This window comes from Prionailurus bengalensis, unplaced genomic scaffold (genome assembly GCF_016509475.1).
Source record: "Prionailurus bengalensis isolate Pbe53 unplaced genomic scaffold, Fcat_Pben_1.1_paternal_pri Un_scaffold_58, whole genome shotgun sequence".
Taxonomy (NCBI): domain Eukaryota; kingdom Metazoa; phylum Chordata; class Mammalia; order Carnivora; family Felidae; genus Prionailurus; species Prionailurus bengalensis.
Window position 1 is genome coordinate 306129 of NW_025091160.1, and position 13386 is coordinate 319514.

Below are 13386 nucleotides of genomic sequence, written 5' to 3' on the forward strand. Positions count from 1 at the left end.
CCTGAGCAGAAATCAAGAGCCAGACGCTGACCCGACTGAGCCACCCAGGTACCCCAGTAGGTGCTGTTATTACTTTCGTCTTACAGATTTAGAGACTGAGACACGGAAGTTTTAGGTACTGTGCTTAAGGTCATACAGCTCATAACCAGCAGAATTGGGAATTCAGACCCAGGCTTTCTGGCTCCTACTAGGATACTGCTTGTCAAACTCTTCCATGAAATATCTCGTTGTCACTGAAAACAGCATGTTCAGTTTCATAATCACGAGAACAGCAATGTCATTCACCTATGTGAATGTTGAAAATCATAGTTGATATGGTGCTTGGAATATGAAAACAGAAATGTTTACCATAAGGTAATTTCCTATATTTCCTCCATTTGACCAGTAGATACATTTGTATTTTTATCTCATCATATATAATTTAAAACCATTAACAATGTTATGTTTTTGTAGGAGAGTAAGATTGGTAAACTATTCTGTACCAGTATTGAAATGTTTTCGGCTTTGTAGGCCATAGTCTCTGTTGTAGAAGCTGAACTCTTTTGTTATGACCTAAAAGTAGCCATCATTCAGCATGTAGAGGAGAGTGTGGCTGGGTCCAATAAGATTTTAGTTACAGGGGTGCTTAGGCGGCTTAGTTGGTTGAGCGTCCTGACTCTTAATTTCCACTCAGGTCATGATCCCAAACCCCACATCATGAGACCGGTCATGAGACCGAGCCCCACATCAGGCTTCACCCTGAGCTTGCAGCCTGCTTACCTTTTTCTCTGTCTCTCCCTCTGACTCCCTTCCCACTTGTGTGTGCTCTCTCCTTCTCTGTCTCTCTTTCAAGTATAAAATAACAAAACAAAACAAAACAAAACAAACATTTAGTTACAGAAACAGGTGATGGTGTTCAACTAGATTGACAGTATTTAAAAGTATTATTTTTTCTTTATTTTAGTTACAAGAAGCACAGGAACGACATGCAGAGGCCGAAAGATACGCTGAGAAGATTAAAGATCATATGCTAAAGTATAATTTAAACCTCACAGAAAATAACTTGTTTATTTATAAAGCAGATAAGGAGTGTACTATGAGAAATGTATTAGTTATGCGAGTATATCATTGTTAAGCTGGATACAAATTCCAGCTTTGAGCTATTTTGAAATGCAAAATTTTGGCATCTTATCTCTCAATTTTGCACCATTACCACAAAACACAATGAGAAAATTGGCACAATTGCCAAATCATCCTCTTGATACAATTTTAAGAATTTCTGTAATACCCTCAACTTGTTCAGAAATTACACGATACAGTTTTAAAATTATGTGTGAGAATAATTATCTTAAGATCTGCATTTTAGGCTAAAGGTTAAAAATGCCAGGCAAGAAGCAACCATCAAACATCAAGCGGCCCAAATTCAAGATCTTCAGAGCAACTTGCTAAAGGCAAGTTTGGTAAGTCGATCTCTTAATGATTGTCCTGAAAAGGAATCCTTATGTCACTAGTAGTAGTACATAAGAATGTTTTGGATCATATGGAAATTTTCACTGATCAAAATATTTGGTTGATATTGTTTCTGCTTGCTACTAGTGATGTAATTCTTCTATGTAGATGAAGTTGATTGAATTCATAAAGTAATGATGTTTGTAGTGAGATTTAAATAAAAATATTGTGAGAATCTAAGAAGAGCAACATTTTGTATATACCACAGTGAGCATTTGGTTTAGTCCTCCTTTTGGCTATTGTATATAAAGGTGCTGTGAACATTGTCATACAGATGTGTGAGTCCCTGCTACTATTTTTCAGCGTGTTTCAAACGTCCCCAGTCTTTGAGTGATCATTTCATCTGGCATTCTGACTTTCTGTTGTAAACCCAACCCTTCAGTGAGAGTTTCAGAAAGAGTTCTTTTAATGATGATCTGTTGTAATTTATAATTACAAATTTGCAACTTATTCTCTTCATCAACAATGACTAGCAGGTCATTATGCAAACGTCCTTCCCAAAGAATAGCCTTTTTTCTTTGTTGGATTTTGTAAGGGAAAAGAAATGCCAGTGAAAAAGGAGAAATGGCTGCTCTGTCAGGGCCTTACCTAGTAACATAGTGCTCCTACCATTGAAAGTTCAGAAACTCATTTTTTTTCCATTCACTTGAGTTAATCAGCCTTTCAGAGATTTCAGAATTCAATTTCAGAAAAGACTAATGTGCCATTCAAGATTCTAATTTATGTAGTGAAACCACAACTGTTTTCAAGTGGAACAGTGAATGTCATCCCACTCTCACCCTCTGTAGGATTCTCATTGTACATCCTAAGTGGGAGCAATGAGGTAGATACACTGACCAACTCGTTTCTGTCAGTCACAAAAGCTATATAATATACATGCAAGTTTCATTAGGCAGCTATACCCGTCAGGGGAACTAGAATATTCTGTTGACTGGTCTTTTTTATGACTAAAGGGACATTGAAAACTACTTTCTTTTCTATACGTCTTATTAATGAGTCACATTGTAATAGGGAACTTTTCATGCGAGTAATATGATACTCGGTTGATCAGTCTCCTATGAATGAGGGTGCTAGGCATTGTCCTGCTACTGTGTCCTAAAGAAATCATTAATGTCTCAAAAACTAAAATCGGTAAGGATATCCGAAACTGATGAAGCTTATTAAAGAATAACGAGGGATTTTCTGTACATCTCTATAGAAAGGAATTAGGGTTATGGCATGAAATTACCTGCCACTTTAAAGTGTTCCCTGTGAAACAAAAACTTAGATAGCTTTCAGGCAACTGAGTCCATAGCTCTGACTTCTCTAGAAGGTCCTTATCTCCTGAATCCCCAAACCAGGGGCTACCTGGGTGAAGATATTTGATGCACACAATTTTGAGGTGAAGAATCTGGATTGGGAAGAAGAGGTAGCTCTAGCCAACTTAACCTTCCTAACAATATAGTCAAGTATGGGTCTGAAAGGAACTTCAGAAGACTTCCGTAAGTTGAAATCTCTATGGACGAAGAAATTACTCAAAAGGAAACAAAGGCAAACCAGTGATCATCCAGCCCTTGTGATAAATGTCGTGTTATAAGGAAAAGCGAGACAAAGTATGCTGGTCAGCATCCTAAGGGTAAGGGTGCTCCCTAAGACTCAATAAGAAAAACACACTCAAAGTAACACCGAAAAGAGTCCAAATAAAATGTACACGATTAGCTGTCTACAAAGGTACTCCATGTCAAGTAATGATTTTTTATATGAAATTTATCGACAAATTGGTTTCCATACAACACCCAGTGCTCATCCCAAAAGGTGCCCTCCTCAATATCCATCACCCACCCTCTCCTCCCTCCCACCCCCCATCAACCCTCAGTTTGTTCTCAGTTTTTAACAGTCTCTTATGCTTTGGCTCTCTCGCACTCTAACCTCTTTTTTTTTCCTTCCCCTCCCCCATGGGTTCCTGTTAAGTTTCTCGGGATCCACATAAGAGTGAAACCATATGGTATCTGTCTTTATGAGCCAGCAATAGCACTGCTAGGAAAGTAATGATTTTTGAGTGCGCGGTTGAGATGCTGTCTGTGAGCACCTAGATGGAAGAGCGAAAAGTACACGTGGCCTAGGTAAAAGGGCCAAAGCTGGAAATGTGAATTAGCGAATCTGGTTTTGAAGCCTTAAGAGCAATTCAAAACACAGATAGCAAGGGGCAAGGACTTAATGTCAGGGGTTGCCGTCCTTCAGAAATAAGGTGGGGCTAGAAGCGCAGAGTGAGGGTATGATCATTTTTCTCAGCTGCTGCTGAGAAGTGAAGCAGGATAAAGACTTTAATAAAGTTTTTTTTGAAAAAAGGTCCTTTATGACCCTCAAATTTTCTTAGTGGAAGTTAGATTTTAGTGTAAAAGAAGGAATAAGTGAAGAAAACTTGAATCTGTGGATGAGATGATTCACTAAAGAATGTTCGAGTCCACTGCAAGGGGAGAAGCAGTGTTATAGATGGAGAAAGTTTCAAACTTAAGCAAATGGTTAATAGAAAAGGAGAAATTAAAATCTTTCTTCCTTATGCAGCCGGTGCTGGGATTTACAGATTTGTAGCACTTTACCAACTGCAAAGCTCTGGGGCCAGCTTTTCTGATATGCTGTTACCACAAAGCCTTAATCTCTTCACCAGAGTACGTGCTAAAGCAGCCTAACGTAAACAGTATGGGCATGAAATGATTGAGGAAATTTGGTTTAGTAAGACTCCATTATTTCCATATCAGTGGCTTTCCCTTGCCTCTGATGGTCATGTAAAGCATCTACTACTCAGTCTAGGCGGTGCTATTTGTATTTTACTCCGTGAGCATTGTCCACTGAGGGTATAGAGAGGATGTTAGTTGCAAGTAGTATAAGAGGAAAAATAAGTACTGTTTGCTACTGGCATTGGCGAAAGTTGTGTGAAGTACTGAGGAGAGACTCTGGGCCTCATCCTCCCCATTTGCTGCCACTTGTGGTGATATGAAGAATAACTTCAGTATAGTTTGTATACGGGGCCACTTGTATTGGCATGCCACCTGCCTAAACGATCTCATTGTATTGGAACGCAAAATACAGCAACAGTAATCATGCTAAATGCATACACTTAGAGCTGACTATGTGCCACGTCCCCTTCTAAGTTGTTCATGTATTATTTCCTAAATTTATATTACCAAGATCCCAGTTAGGTAGATACTATTATTATTTATTTTGAGATTATTTTTTTAAGGTTCCTTATTTTGAGAGAGAGACAAAGAGAGAGAGAGAGAGACAGATTGTGGGGAAGGGAAGGTAGGGAGAGTGAGAAAGAGAGAGAGAGACAGAGAGAGAGAGAGACAGAATTCCAAGCAGGCTCCTTGCTGTCCACGTAGAGCCCGATGTGGGGCTTAATCACGTGAGCCTGAGATCATGTCCTGAGCAGAAATCAAAAGCAACACACTGAACCGACTGAGCCACTCAGGTGCCCCAGTAGGTGCTGTCATTACCTTCATTTTACAGATGCAAAGACTGAGACATGGAAGTATTAGGGAGTGTGCTCAAGGTCATAGAGCTCATAACCAGCAGAATTGGGAATTCAGACCCAGGCTTTCTGGCTCCTACTAGGATATTGCTTGTCAAACTCTTCCATGAAATATCTCGTTGTCACTGAAAATAGCATGTTCAGTTTCATAATCACGAGAATAGGAATGTCATTCACCTATGTGAATGTTGAAAATCATAGTTGATGTAGTGCTTGGAATATGAAAACAGAAATGTTTACCATAAGGTAATTTCCTATATTTCCTCCATTTGACCAGTAGATACATTTGTATGTTTATCTGATCATATATAATTTATAAACATTAACAACGTTATGTTTTTGTAAGAGAGTAAGTTTGTTTAACTATTCTGGAAGAGTATTGAAACATTTTCGGCTTTGTAGGCCACAGTCTCTGTTGTAGCAGCTGAACTCTTTTGTTATGACCTAAAAGTAGCCATCAATCAGTGTGTAGGGGAGAGTGTGGCTGGGTCCAATAAGATTTCAGTTACAGGGGCACTTGGGTGGCTTTGTTGGTTGAGCGTCCTGACTCTTAATTTCTGCTCAGGTCATGATCCCAAACTCCACATCATGAGACCGGTCATGAGACCGAGACCCACATCAGGCTTCACCCTGAGCTTGGAGCCTGCTTATGAGTTTCTCTGTCTCTCTCTATGACTCCCTTCCCCATTTGGGCGTTCTCTCTCTCTGTCTCTCTGTGCCCCACCAAGTAAAAAAAAATAATAATAATAATAACATTTGGTTACAAAAACAGGTGATGGTGTTTTACTAGATTGTCAGTAGTTAAAATTATTTTTTTTCTTTATTCTAGTTGCAAGAGGCAAAGGATCGAGAGGCAAAGGACATAAGATATGCGGAGAAGACGTAAGATCATATGCAAAAGTATAATTTAAACCTCACAGAAAATACCTTATTTATACAGCAGATAAGCAGTGTAGTACGAGAAATATACTTGTTATGCCAGTATATTATTGTTAAGCTGGATACAAATTCCAGCTTTGAGCTATTTTGAAAGGCAAAATTGGGGATATTATCTCTCTATTTTGCACCTTATCCACAAAACACGAGAAAAATGGCACAATTCCCAAATCTTCCTCTTGATACAATTTTAAGAATTTCTGTAAGACCCTCATTTGTTCAGATATTATATGGTATTGTTTTACACTTATGTGTGAGAATAATTATCTTAAGGTCTGCATTTTAGGCTAGAAGTGCAAAATGCCAGGGCAGAAGAAACCATCAAACAACAAGCGGCCCACATTCACAATCTTCCGAGCAACTTGTTAAAGACAAGTTTGGTAAGTTGGTCGCTTAATGTCTGTCCTACTGAAAAGGAATCTGTATTTCACTAGGAGTAGTACATAAGAATGTTTTGGATCACATGGAAAGGCTCACTTATCCAAATATTTGGTTGATATTGTTGCTATTTGCTACTAGCGATGGAATTTTCCTATAGAGATGAAATTGATTGAACTCATAATGATGTTTATAGTGAGATTTTCATAAAAACATTGTGAGAGTCTAAAAAAGCAACATTTTATATATACCACAGTGAGCATTTGGTTTAGTCCACCTTTTGGCTACTGTTAATAATGCTGCTGTGAACGTTGGCGTACGGATGTGTGAGAGTCCCTGTTAATATTTTTCAGCATGTTTCAAACTTCCGCACGCTTTGAGTGATCATGTCATCTTGAAATCTGACTTTCTCTTGTAGTCTCAACCCTTCAGTGAGAGTTTGAGAAGGGGTTATTTTAATGATGATTTGTTGTAATTTGTAATTACAAGTGTGCAATTTATTCTCTTCATCAAGAATGACTAGCAGGTCGTTATGCAAACGTCCTTCTCAAGGGAATGGACTTTTCTCTTTGTTGGATTTTGTAAAGGAAAAGAAACGCCAGTGAAAAAGGAGAAATGGCTGCTCTGTCAGGGTCTTACCTAGTAACATAGTGCTCCTACCATTGAAAGTTCAGAAACTCATTTTCTTTTTTCACTCACTTGAGTTAATCAGCCTTTCAGAGATTTCACAATTCAATCTCAGAAAAGACTAATGTGCCATTCAGGATTCTCATTTATTCATATGTCGTGAAACCCCAACTGTTTTCCAAGCAGAACAGTGAATGTCATCCCACTCTCACCCTCCTTTGTAGGATTCTCATTGTACATCCTAAGTGGGACCAATGAGGTAGATACACTGACCAACTCGTTTCTGTCAGTCGCAAAAGCTATATAATATACATGCAAGTTTCATTAGACAGCTATACCCGTCAGGGGAATTAGAACATTCTGTTGACTGGTCCTTTTTGTGGCTGAAGAGACATTGAAAATTATTTTCTTTTCTGGACGTCTTATAAATGAGTCACATAGTAACAGGGAACTTTTCATGTGAGTAACATGACTCTCTGTTGATCAGTCTTCTATGAATGAGAGTGCTAGGCGTTGTCCTGCTACTGTGTCCTACAGAAATCTTTAAGGTCTCAAAAACTAAAATTTGTAAGGATATCCGAAACTGATGAAGCTTATTAAAGAATAACGAGGGATTTTCTGTGTATCCCTATAGAAAGGAATTAAGGTTATGGCATGAAATTGTCTGCCACTTTAAGGTGTTCCCTATGAAACAAAAACTTAGATAGCTTTCAGCCAACTCAGTCCATTGCTCTGACCTTCTCTAGAAGGTCCTTATCTCCTGAATCCCCAACCAGAGGCTTCCTGGGTTGAGAAATTTTTTGGTGGGGCGGGGGGCGTTACTCTTTTTGTTGTATCTTTAGTTATATATATTTTTTAATTTGCATCCCAATTAGTTAGCATTTAGTGAAGCAATGATTTCAGGAGTAGATTCCTTAATGCCCCTTGCCCATTTAGCACATCCCCCCTCCCACAACCCCTCCAGCAACCCTCAGTTTTTTCTCCATATTTATGAGTCTCCTGTGTTTGTCCTCCTCCCTGTTTTTATATTATTTTTGTTTCCCTTCCCTTTTGTTCATCTGTTTTGTCTCTTAAAGTCCTCATACGAGAGCAGTTATATGATTTTTGTCTTTCTCCTACTAATTTCACTTAGCATAATACGCTCCAGTTCCATACACGTAGTTACAAATGGCAAGATTCCTTTTTTTTTGATTGCTGAGTAATACTCCATGGAATATATATATATATATATATATATATATATATATATATATATATCTCACATCTTCTTTTTTTATTTTTTTAACGTTTTACTCATTTTTGAGACAGGGAAGACAGAGCGTGAACAGGGGAGGGTCAGAGAGAGGGAGACACAGAATCTGAAACAGGCTCAAGGCTCCCTCCCAGCTGTCAGCACAGAGCCCAATGCGGGGCTCGAACCCACGAACCGTGAGATCGTGACCTGAGCCCAAGTCAGAAGCTTAACTGACTGAGCCACCCAGGAACCCCAAACATCTCCCTTTTAACGTGATTATTATCCATTTCTGTATCGTCTTTAAAGAACTAATCCATTCTTTTGCCCGTTTTTATATTGGATTGTCTTTTCATTATTGGAAGAGTTATTTAAATGTCCTACATGCAAATCCCTTAGTAGATATGGGATTTTCAGGTATTTTCCCCTGTTTAGTCACTTGCCTTTCACTTTCTTGATGGTGATATTTGAAGCATAGTACTTTTTAATTTTGATGAAGTAAACTTAATCTGCTTTTGTCTTTTGGTGTCATGTCTAAGAAATCATTGTCAAATCCAGTCATAAACATATACACATAAGCTTTTTTCTAAGAGTTTTATCATTTTAGCTCTTAGATTTTAAGTTAATTTTGTATATATGCTATGGGGTAGAGGTCTGATTTTATTGCTTTGCATGTGGATATCCATTTGCCCCAGTACCGTTTGTTACAAAGGCTAGTCTTATTCCATTTAATTGTCTGTCACCCTTGTGGAAAATCAGTTCACTATAATGTGAGAATTTATGTTTAGATTCTCAATGTTAATACATTGATCTATATGTCTGTCCTTATGCCAGTACCATAACAAATTTTATGAAAACTTTTTCCTAGTTATCTTGCAAATTACCAGTCACTTATGTAATAATAAAAAGTCAATGCAGTAGAACTAAACTTTGCTCCTATAGAGATTTTTGTTTCTTGAAGGACCCTTTTGCCAGCCTTTGCCTTGCTGACCCCATGACTCGATGTGAAGTCAGGCTCAAAAAGATAAAATGCTCTTTCTTTAGTGTGTTCAGACTTCTATTTATTTATTTGTTTAATTTATTTATTTATATTTATATATTTTTTAGAGCGGGCACAAGCAGGACGAGGGGGTGTGTAGGGAGAGAAAGAGAGAGAGAGAGAGAGAGAGAGAGAGAGAGAGAGACACGAGAGAATTTTAGCAGGCTTCACACTTAGTGTGGAGGCTGACAGGGGTCTTGATCCCATGACCTGGGATCATGACCTGAGAGGTTGAGGCAAACTTTTAGTGTCTCAGTCAGTGCTGCCCACTTTCATTTCCATCAAATCTTGGCCATAGGATCTTTTGACTCAGTCTACTAACATTTACTTCATTATATTTTATTATCTCATTATAATGCATAGACTCATCCATAGTTTTCACCATCTAGGAAGGAAAAGATTAACTCTAGGCTATTCCTCTTTCCTGTTAAGCAATCTTGCTAACCCATCATCTTGCAATTCACAATGGGATCCTCTTCTGACCTGGTTCTTGTGTGTAACACTGGTGTTAATCCTGTGCTTGGCACAGATCATACTTTCTTGGAAAACACAGCAGCCTGTTTCCCTTCTTTCACTTGAATAGAAAGATATGCTTAGCTATATGTTTTAGCTCAGCGTATAATTAATGGAATAAACATTATATCATTAAAACAATACAGCTGTACAAATTGCGGTAGTATTAAGTTGATTTATCAGAGACAAATACTAGATTGGTAATTTGAATGACAACAAACTTTTGAAGCCAACTTGTATGATATGGAGAAGCATTGTGGGACAACACAAAGATGAAGTGATCTTACCTTCCCACACAAACAAGGTTGAAGTAAGGTAAAGGAGAATGTGGAGTTAATTTAAGTAGTGCTAAAGGACAATACATTTGTTTTGCTACTGAAAAGATGAAAAATGATTCCATGACATTCTCTTTATTTCCTCACTGAGGAAAGGAGAATGAAGATTGAGTATTCAATGGATTAAAAAATACTCAAAGCTTCCTATTTCCTTTCATTGAAATCAGACCAAAGGCCCAATTTTGGTTATCAAATTGACTCTTTCTAGTTTTTCAACTATTGTGCTTCAAATTGTAGGTCTCTGTGCTTCTACCTTAACCTGAGGGGACATTCTAAAGAGGCATTCCTGTCTACTTGTAAGAATTGTTGGAATTGAAGGGAATCTTAGAAAAAGATCTTAGAGACAGGAAGAAGGCAGAGGAGTAGGAGGACTCTAGGCTTGCCTCATCCCACGAATACAACTAGATAACAATCAGCTCACCCTAAAAACCCCAGAAATCGACCTGAAGACTGACAGAACAAACTCCACAACAAAAGGGAGAGAAGAGGCCACATCAAAGAAGGTCCTTGATGCAGAAATGTCGTCTAGAAGAGAAACAGATCCTGGGTTCTGCAGAGGGGAGGGAGTCGAGGTTGTGGGTAAGGGTGAGAGAGAGAAATGCACAGGGGAACGCACAAAGAGAACATTTCCCCATAGCCACTGGCTTGGAAAACAAGAGGGCCTGCATTTCGTGAGTTCTTGCAACCAGTAGTGTGTAAAGTCTGGAGTTTTCAAGGGCATCCGATTTAGCTGGTTTAGAGCCCTGAGGTACTCCACTGCTCATGGACAGAGGGCAGGCAAACAACGTGGGAGCATATAGCGTGGGTACAGTGGTCTGAAGAGTGCCTGGGGCACACAGTGGGGAGATTAGTTGCTCTTCTCAGAGCATGTCCCTCAGGGGCAAAGTTCAGAGAGACCTGTCTGTAGGAACAAAGCCGCTGGCTGGCACCAACTCCTTCTCCTGCCCCTCACCACAAACATAAAGCCACCTGCAGGAAGCAGTGCATTGCTAACACTGGTTACCTAACTTGCTTACACCAAACACCACCCCCTTGCACTCTGGTGGAACTACCTTTCTCAATCACTCTTGCTTGAGTCCCAGCACAGCAGACCCCTCCCCCAGAAGACCAGGACAAATGCCTGCCCACACCACATCTCCCAACCAGAGAGCTTCCCTTGGCCTCAGTTCCAGTAGAGGTGGTGACAGGTCTCATTTCATAAGCAGACCAGAGCACACCTAGTTAAAACCCGCTACATTCAGGCCAGGGACCAAACACTCACCAGACCAGGCAAGGAGAGCCTCTGCAGACGACTGGCCTAAAGGATAGCATAGCCAGAACACAAGAGCAGAACACATGCAGCACACACTGGTGACACTGCCTGAAGTGCTAGACCCTGGGCATTACACGACGTCTTTTTCCTAAGTCCATTACTTTCGGGAGCAGGTGACATAACTGGCTTCTCTAACACACAGAAGCTGGCAGATACTTAGACAAAAGGAAAAGACAGAAGCATTTATCCCAAATGAAAGGACAGGATAAGGCCGTGGCCAGAGACCTAAATGGGACAGATGTAAATAACACGCCTAATGGAGAATTTAAAACCATGATCATAAGGATATTCACTGGACTTGAGAAAAGAATGGAAGACATCCGAGAGACCCTTACCACAGACATAAAAGAGTTGAAGAATCAGAGATGAAGAGTGCAGTAAAAATTAACAGCAAGCTGGAAGAAGCAGAGGAACAAATTAATGACCTAGAAGACAGAGTAATGGAAAGCAGTGAAGCTGAAGAAGACAAAGAAGAATTATCCAATGCAAGAATAGACTTAAGGCACTCGGTGACTCCGTCAAATGTAAGAACATTCATATGATAGGAGTCCCAGAAGAAGAAGACAGAGAGAAGGGGACAGATAACTGATTTGAAGACACAATAACTGAAAAATTCCATAATGTGGAGAAGAAAACAGACATCCAGATCCAGGAGGCACAGAGAACTTCCATCAAAATCAACACCCAAGACATATTGTAATTAAATTTGCAAAATATACTGCTAACATCTTTTTTTTTAGTGTTTTGTTTTTGCTTTTGTTTTTTTTTTTTTTTATTTCCGTGACAAAACGCAGACACAAGCAGGGGAGTGGCAGAGAGAGAGACAGAGTGAGAGAGAGAGAGAGAGAGAGAGAGAGAATCCCAGGCACTCTGTGCTGTCAGCGCAGAGCCCACTGGAGGGCTTAAACGCACGAACTGCAAGGTCACCACTTGAGCTAAGATCAAGTCATGCTTCACAGACTGAGCCACGAAGGCGCCCCACTGCTACAAATCTTAAAAGCAGCAAAATAAGACATTCACTTCCAAGGGAAAACCCACAAGGCTAGCAGGAGATTTTTCAACAGAAACTTTGCAAGGCAGAAGGAAATGGCATGATATATTCAAAGTGCTGAATGAGAAGAATCTGCAGCCAAATATACTCTATCCAGTAAGGCTATCATTCATAATAGAAGGAGAGATAAAGAATTTCTCAAACAAAAATGGAAGGAGTTTGTGACCACTAAATCAGCCTGTAAGAAATATTATCGGGGACTCTGAGTGGAAAGGAGAGATCAAAAGTGACAGTATAAAGGCAGGAAATGTAAAAGCAGTAAAAAAATGTATGTTTCTGTAAAAAAAAAAAATCTTCAAGGAATGCCCCAAAAAAGGATGTACAATATAATAGCTTATCAAAACATGGGGAGGAGAAAAAAAATGAGCTCTAACTTAAGTGACCATCAACTTAATATAGACTGCTACACGCAGAAGAGGTGATATACAAATTAATGCTTATCATATACCAAAACCCACTAATAACCATGCAAAGAATAAAGAGAAAGAAATCCAAATATATCATGAAAGCAAATTAGAAAGACATCAAAGGGAGAAAAAGAATAAAGGATTTGAGAAAATCTCCAGAAACAACCACAAAACAAGTAGTAAAATGACAATAAATACATACCTGTCAATAATTACTTTGGATATAAATGGAATAAACACTCCAACCAAAAGACCTAGGGTGACAGGATGGATTAAAAAACAAGACCCATCTGTATGCTGCCTGTAAAAGCCTCATTTTAGACATAAAGGCACCTGCAGATTGAAAGTGAGGGGATGCTTGCACTGTTGGTGGTAATGCAAACTGGTGCAGCCCCTCTGGAAAACAGTGCGTACGTTCCTCAAAACAATTGAAAATCAAACTACCCTACGACCCCTCAATAGCACTACTGGGAATTTATGCAAAGGATACAGGAGTGCTGATTCATAGGGGCACATGTACTCCAGTGTCTATAGCAGTGCTTTCAACAATAGCCAAAT

General features: G+C 39.3%; 1 protein-coding gene across 1 annotated transcript in view; it reads left to right on the forward strand.

Annotated features, from left to right (window-relative positions):
* LOC122478401 (ankyrin repeat domain-containing protein 26-like) overlaps nt 1-13386 on the forward strand; it is a 48053-nt gene that overhangs the window by 17903 nt on the left and 16764 nt on the right. The window contains exons 9-12 of the mRNA XM_043572039.1: nt 944-1014; nt 1346-1439; nt 5829-5881; nt 6222-6315. Of these exons, the coding sequence (XP_043427974.1) occupies nt 944-1014; nt 1346-1439; nt 5829-5881; nt 6222-6315 (312 nt within the window). The remainder of the gene's footprint in view (nt 1-943; nt 1015-1345; nt 1440-5828; nt 5882-6221; nt 6316-13386) is intronic.